This window comes from Equus quagga, chromosome 8 (genome assembly GCF_021613505.1).
Source record: "Equus quagga isolate Etosha38 chromosome 8, UCLA_HA_Equagga_1.0, whole genome shotgun sequence".
NCBI classification, from domain to species: domain Eukaryota; kingdom Metazoa; phylum Chordata; class Mammalia; order Perissodactyla; family Equidae; genus Equus; species Equus quagga.
In genome coordinates, this window is record NC_060274.1 from 82,339,122 (window position 1) to 82,346,109 (window position 6,988).

The following is a 6,988-nucleotide window of genomic DNA, read 5'->3' on the forward strand; positions in this document are numbered from 1 at the left end:
CTGGACCGATGTCACCAACAGCAGCCAGCCTTCCTTCTTTACGGAATTCATCCCATTAATATATCTACATTTCCCTTACAAGGTAGACTTTTGTATTACAGTTTTGTATTTCTTAGAAATTTAAGGAATATTATAGTTTTTACAAAAGGATACTGTGGAAACACTACAGCTGGTTTTATACAGACACACACACACACACACACACACAATGTTTGTGTCTTTGTGTTCAATAGAGGGCACCACAGCACAGATCATGAATGTCTTCAGTGAAGATTTGTAGGTTTTCTTTTTTTCTCGTGGTAAGAGGTAATTAGGCTGAATTAATTTTTTTTTTTCCTACATCAAACCGCTAACGTTCCACATGCTATGCAGATGTGTCTATATGCTATTACATTGGGTTCAGGAGACCCAGGCGTTCTTAGTAAGGATGAAATGGTTTTGCACAGCTATATATTGTTCCTAACTGAACCAATATATAAGGCAGCTAATAAAATCACATTGAGGAGAACCAGAGTGTCAACTGCATCCCATTCAAGCGAAAACAGCTGTTGCTTTGTTTGGTTTGAAGTTGTTATGGGGAAAGGAATAACTTTTGACTCATGTTGTAAATATCTTCTCAGAAATTCCTTTAAAATTCTAGAGGCTATTTTTTGTTCCTTATATAAAAGCTTGAAAATTGCATACATTTATTTTTAAGGAAGCTTATAAAAATGACATTTTATAGACTGTTTTACAAAGTACTCTTCATATTAACTTTGAAGTTGATTTTCTGCTATTAGATTTGTTTGTGGGAAATGTGGCACAAATATGACTAAGGTAAAAATAGAATTTCCTATTATGTTGATGGCGGTCGCAACACGCTCTGATATATAGTAAACCAGGTACTACTTTAAATGAACTAGTTATGCTCACCAAACCAGATGGGAAGACACCCTAAAAATTTTGTGGTTTTAGTTTTGGAATGAAATCTCTGACTGAAAATAAAAATCATAAATATTTTTAAAAAATTATTTTTGCTTATTTAAAACTCATACCCATGGAGCACAGTGGCATAAATTTATCAAGGCACAAGGAATTCAAAAAACCAAAACTGCTTAGAGATGTGCTGTTTTTGAACTCTGGGCCTGTGTGTGTGTGTGCAGATGCTCCCTCCCCAGCCACATCTTTTGCCTACTTCAGAATTCTGAGCTGGAAGTGTTGAGCTCCCTCTCGCCTTTCACCTGTGTGTCCTCCAGATGGCAGTATTGAGCAGAAAAGACAAGACTGGGAAATAATGAGTCTAATGTACAGTAAAATTGGAAATTGAATTATAGCTCAAGAAAAAGGACAGTAGCCTTGAGGTCCCGATCAACCTGGACTCTGATCACTTTTGTTTGCTGTCCCCATGTGTTAGGTTACTAGCGAGTTAATAACAGCGCGTGAGCAGTTCAAGGCCCAGTCGAATTGCTTTAGACATGAAATAAAGCTAAAATGAATTTGTGTCCAATATCATTGGCATTAGTGCTCATTACTTTTGTGGTGTAATGCCTCGAACCATCTAAAATCAATTTTAAAGATTACCCATTATTTTATAAAGAAAATAAAACACATTTCCAACAGAAACAAAGCAGTAAGTATAATCCCATAAACAGTTACTTGTACCATGGCTGGCAGGAAACCCCTGACAGAAGGACACAGGAAACACTCTGTTCAAACTTCACAGCAAATGCAAGCTAATATTAATGGGTCGTTGCCATATAAATCTTCTCCTGATTTGAAGTATTTAAAACAAGAGTGGTAAACATTTGTAAATGTAGAAAATAAATCTCGAAGAGTAGTAAAAGGGATTTACTACTTTACCACTCGTGCTTGGTAAATTAATCCTTATCATGTGACGTGGTCATCTTCAGAGAGAGCCTGGGGCAGTGGACAAGGAAGGAGGGGAGAGGTTTAGCGGCTGTGGTTGAAATTTTGCCTTTTAAAAAGCACAAAGGTTTTATTTTTCCTTTTTGTAGGCCGGTAAAGAATCCTTACTCAGACTACCTTTGTAAGCCAAGAGGATGGCTAAATTTTGGTTTTGATGCTGTGTACTTTTAGATGTTTGCCTTCTTGAAGAAATAATTCTATTTTGAAGAAAAAGGAAATATTCTAATCACCTTGGATTTTAAGTACACTGATACGAATGGCCAAAAGAGACTTACTTTTCTAATTACTTGTTTAAAAATGCAGAATATAAGATAAAGTTCATTTAGTCTGAAATACATAATCTATTTTTTATAGACCTCTACAGGAAAAATCCCATGTTGGGCAAAATTGTACTGGGGTTTTAGTGTTTCACTTTAGTTTTGTCCCCTACGTCTGGTCTTAGTGTCTTGTGTTATATCATTATTGAACTATTAAAAGAGATTAAATGATCAAACATCAAAATCTTTGCTAAAAAGATAAAAGTTTTTATTTAAATATAAGGGTGTACTTTGACTTAATTTCCTGTTCTCAGACGTGCGTTTCCAAAAAAACACATTCACTGACAACACGAATTTGAGCATGTGTAGACTTTGTTCCGGGGGAGATTTGAACCCTTCATGTGGTTCTCATGAATAGTTGAAATCTGTACTCTCTTTGTAAACTTTGATCTTTCATGTGGGAAAGCTAGTGTATACTTATCACAAAATTATTATACTTTAATTACATATGGTAAAATTGGCTGGCAGCAATTTTATTTGGTGGTTCATTTTAACAATGTAGATACACAGCACAGCTGAAGATTTTGGAGAAATTTCTAGTCAATCTTAGGTATTCAAACAAAGCCACCTCTCAACTGAGCCCTTGTAAATGTGTACATAATAAGCATACTTGTAAAGTTTTAAAATGTAAAACATGCTGAGAAATGTATTGACTTTTTAATATAATTTTTAATAGCAGTTGAAAGTTTTGATGTTTCATGACAGCCTAGCCAATAAAGATCACAGAATTGACATGCTGGTTGGCAGTAAATTTTTTTTAAGTAGAATAAATTTCTATGACTATATAAGCAAAATATTTCCATAATTAATCCACATGGTCATAACAGATGGTTAAATTGAAGAAATGTCCTTGAAGTTATTCTTTTAACAGATGTTCTTAACTATTAGCTTCATATTTTTACTCACCTAAATTTCCAAATAATTGAATAAAAGTTAACATATGCTTTCATCTCTTTAATAAGCAGAGTCCATAACAGATGCAAAGTTTGCTATAGTGGAGAAATTACTTGGGTGACACATTTCTAATGTTTTCCTCTCTCCTACCCTATAATTGCTCATCCCTGTTCACCGATGATTTCTCCTTTTTCTTTCACCTAGGGTCCTCCAGAACGCACTTTTGCTCTCAGATAGCAGGCTTCACCTCTTCTTGCAGAGCCATCTGAATTCGGAAGACATCGAGGCGTGCGTTTCTGGGCAGACTAAGTATTCTGTAGAAGAAGCAATTCACAAGTTTGCCTTGATGAACAGACGTTTCCCTGAAGAAGATGAAGAAGGAAAAAAAGAAAATGATATAGATTATGATTCTGAAAGGTATTTCCTTGCATTTTGATTTAACGTATAAGTATTTATATAACACAAAGTGCACATATGCGTGTGTATAGATATATACACACACTTCACTTTTTTGTTGATGTAATACTAAGATAATGAAAAAATTAATTGACTGAGATTTTATTGAGCTGTGACAGCTCATCAGAGTAGTCTTCACACACACCTCCACACTGAATTAATGAATGCAGTAGAAATTCAATTATCTGCATTCTGATTATGTGACTTTCATTTAGTCAGACTTGAATTATTCGCGTTTAAATTATCTAGCTAAAAAAATATCCAACTGCACTCCAAATGGCTAATTAAAAGTCCAAATTTCCTGTCTCTCTTTGTGACTGGAGATAATTAAAGTTCTCCTCTGTTACTCAGGCTTTGAGTGTGTTGTGAAAACCAATTTCCTCTTTTTATTATTTTCCCCTCTCTTCTTTTCCAGTTCATCCTCTGGGTTTGGACACAGTAGTGATGACAGCAGTTCACATGGATGTAAAATGAGCCCAGCTCCGCAGGAATCCTGAAAAATAATTCTAATGTTACCATCTTAGGAATAGCCAATTATGTCCAGTCATAGAGAAGAAAGCTCGCTAATAATATATTCTTACCTAAAGCTCACTGTCATGATATTAGGTATTTAAATTCTTAAAGATGTTGGGTTGTGTATTAGTGGTATTTTTATGTTGTCTTATTTTGGCTAAGCTTCTGTAAAAAGCTAAAAGCCTGTGAATGCAATACTCTCCTTTATAGGCAACCATTAGTGGTAAAGCTAGAGCCTGCCCTCAAATGACATGATTTATCTGTTTAAAAAACCTAGTTGGGTTTTATTGAATTTTAAAAGAGAGGTAAATAGGTAGCATTTAAAATCCAGATAGAGCATTCCTTCTCGTATCAATGGGCAGTGTTCCCGTAAACACAGCATGTATGATCTTAACCACTGTGAATATTGACAGCGTGGACCATTCTGCCTCTTTCAGACATGCGGCTCGTGTTTTGTGGGTACCTCCCCTGCACTGGGAAGACACTTTGCTTTTGGGTGTTTGCAATATTTCAAGAGTGTTTAACATTTCCAGTATTCTATTGCACACTTAGATGGAAAATGTATCTCATGCATAGAGACTTGTTAAAATAATGTTTACATCTTAGGAAAAAAGAAATAGTGTTAGTAATTGTGCTTATACTTGCAATATATAGATTCAGAAATACATTTTCATCATCCAAAATCAGCTTTAACACATGGTTTCTGGAAACAAATCATTTGTTTTCATTATCATTGTGTAATTAGAATTACAGGTTAATGATTTATTTTCTGACTAAACGTGCAATTTCTTATCACTAGGTAACTTTCGGTGTCATGGTGGTTACTTGTTACTTATCTCTGAGTTAGAAGTAGGATCTTATAAAAATTAATAAATTTGACCAGTAAATGTTCCCATAATTTAGAAAAGGATATCAACTTGCTAATTTCACAATTAAATATTCATTTTTAAAAAGCCCTTTCTTTTTAGGCATCTGCCTGAGGATTGGCATAATTTAATAAAATATCTGTTTTTTCAGTGGCCCAAAAATACAATGCTTTGATAAACTACATTGAACTTCAAATTTCAGATGAGGCAGCATTTTCTTGAGATAATTATCGAAGTTTCTTCCTTGTTGAATGATACAAAATCTCTCTGAAACTAACAGGAAGGTATTTTTACATAACTGGGATAACTTGTTGCTATAATTGTTACCTCACCTCATTTTATTTTAACTAGTAATTTAAAAGTTATTGTAAGTCCTCGAAATGCTTGTAACTGAGAACCAACAGAAAAAAAGTTAAATTTAGAATAAGAATGATTTCCTTCATTTTCCCTTCTTGTTTTCGGTTGGTCATTGAACTTTTGTAAAATTTTGATTTAATGTATCTTGGGTCCTGTTACTTTATCATCTAAGACTCATTATTTTAATGCAGGAAAAAAAAAGATTTAGCAATTTCTTTTGGTCTAGCTTACATGTAAAGTATGCCATCCAGTCATTTAAGAGCCATCCCCAACTCCTCGGCAATATGTATTTGAATTCACATTATTTCTGTTTTACAGCAGTTTTGAATAGCATATATTGTGTCACTGAGTGTCATATTATTTGTAAGTGATGTAACATAGCCATCAAAATTGGTATCAAGTAATGCCTAATACTGTGGGATGTAAACTTCACGAGATCATCGTTTCACATTAAATATGAAAAAATCAACTTTAGTTTGTTGGGTCATTTATTTTATATAAGAGAATGTATTTCTTCTGATTTAGACCTAAATTCAGCATGTTCTTGAATGATCAGTAATTTTTAATGGAAAACTTTAGTAAAATTTGGTTCAGTATTCACTATAGTTGTCCACGTTTGAGGCGTTTAGCCTGGGTTTGGCTGTTTTTATATCTAAGCGCTGGCTTCTTAAAACTGATTTCCTGCAGCTCAGATATTTAGATGAACTTCAGCCTTCGATGGCTTTCTTGATTTGTTCAAGTCTCTTATTTTTCTCTGGCATATTTTTATAAAGCTTTCTTTAGGAAAAGAAAATTACTTAAGTAACCAAATAGAATAGGTGTTGACTTAAAACTATTTTTAATGTAACAAATTTAAAGAATTCTAATCCTGGATGCTTCATGATTTACATACAACAAAACTGTATTTCTGGGGCTAATTCTGAAAGGATAAACGGTTCACCTATAAAGCCAGTTTATGTGTTTTGTTTGAGAACTGGTTTTATATATAACCCAAAGGTGTCAACAATGAAAGTCAACAACCTGTTACTTAGGGTTTCTTTTAAAGTCTCACTTGGAAGTGATTTAAATTCTAGTTAAAATTTCAAGTTTTAAAGTTACTAAGGAAAAACAGAAGTGTTTAAATAGTTATGTCCCTTAAGATATTAAATATCTTGCAGGAGCTTTTCAAACCTAGTTCACATTTTATTGAATAATCACATACAAACAAGTGATATGCAATAACCTTACTATATTAAGGTAAAAAAATAACATTTCTTTTATGGCTGTTCAGAACTTAAATTCATTAGCCTAGCTACAATAACTGTTATATCCAACAGTAAATTGAATGTTGTTTTGAACTCTGTTTTTTTGGTGCCTTAAGGATTCATTATTATTGAGCTACTGTGGTACAAATAAGGTTTTCGGTATTTCAGCTGTAAAGGAAGACCCTTTTTGACAAAAGGCCTCTATAACTTTAAGACAAAAATAACAAAAGCTTATTCTGTTTCTAAATAGTTTTCTTCTTAATATTTAAATTACTTAGTTGGTACCCTGTGAATACAACGCAGCATCTTTTCAGTGGAGGAAACAATTTATTTCAATACAATTTTCTGCTTTTGTTTGGAATACAGACCTTTTCTTTATTATATATAAACACATTTTCAAATACAAAATGCTGTCTGAAATTAGTTATTGCAATTT

At 33.4% G+C, this 6,988-nt stretch overlaps 1 protein-coding gene across 3 annotated transcripts in view; it reads left to right on the forward strand.

Moving 5' to 3' along the window:
• The window catches only part of SNX10 (sorting nexin 10), a 75,902-nt gene extending 70,123 nt beyond the window's left edge, over positions 1-5,779 (forward strand). For all 3 annotated transcript variants that reach the window (XM_046670425.1, XM_046670424.1, XM_046670426.1), the window contains exons 6-7: positions 3,321-3,533; positions 3,988-5,779. In XM_046670425.1, the coding sequence (XP_046526381.1) occupies positions 3,321-3,533; positions 3,988-4,069 (295 nt within the window). In that variant the 3' untranslated portion in view covers positions 4,070-5,779. The remainder of the gene's footprint in view (positions 1-3,320; positions 3,534-3,987) is intronic.
• The last annotated feature ends 1,209 nt before the right edge of the window (positions 5,780-6,988 follow it).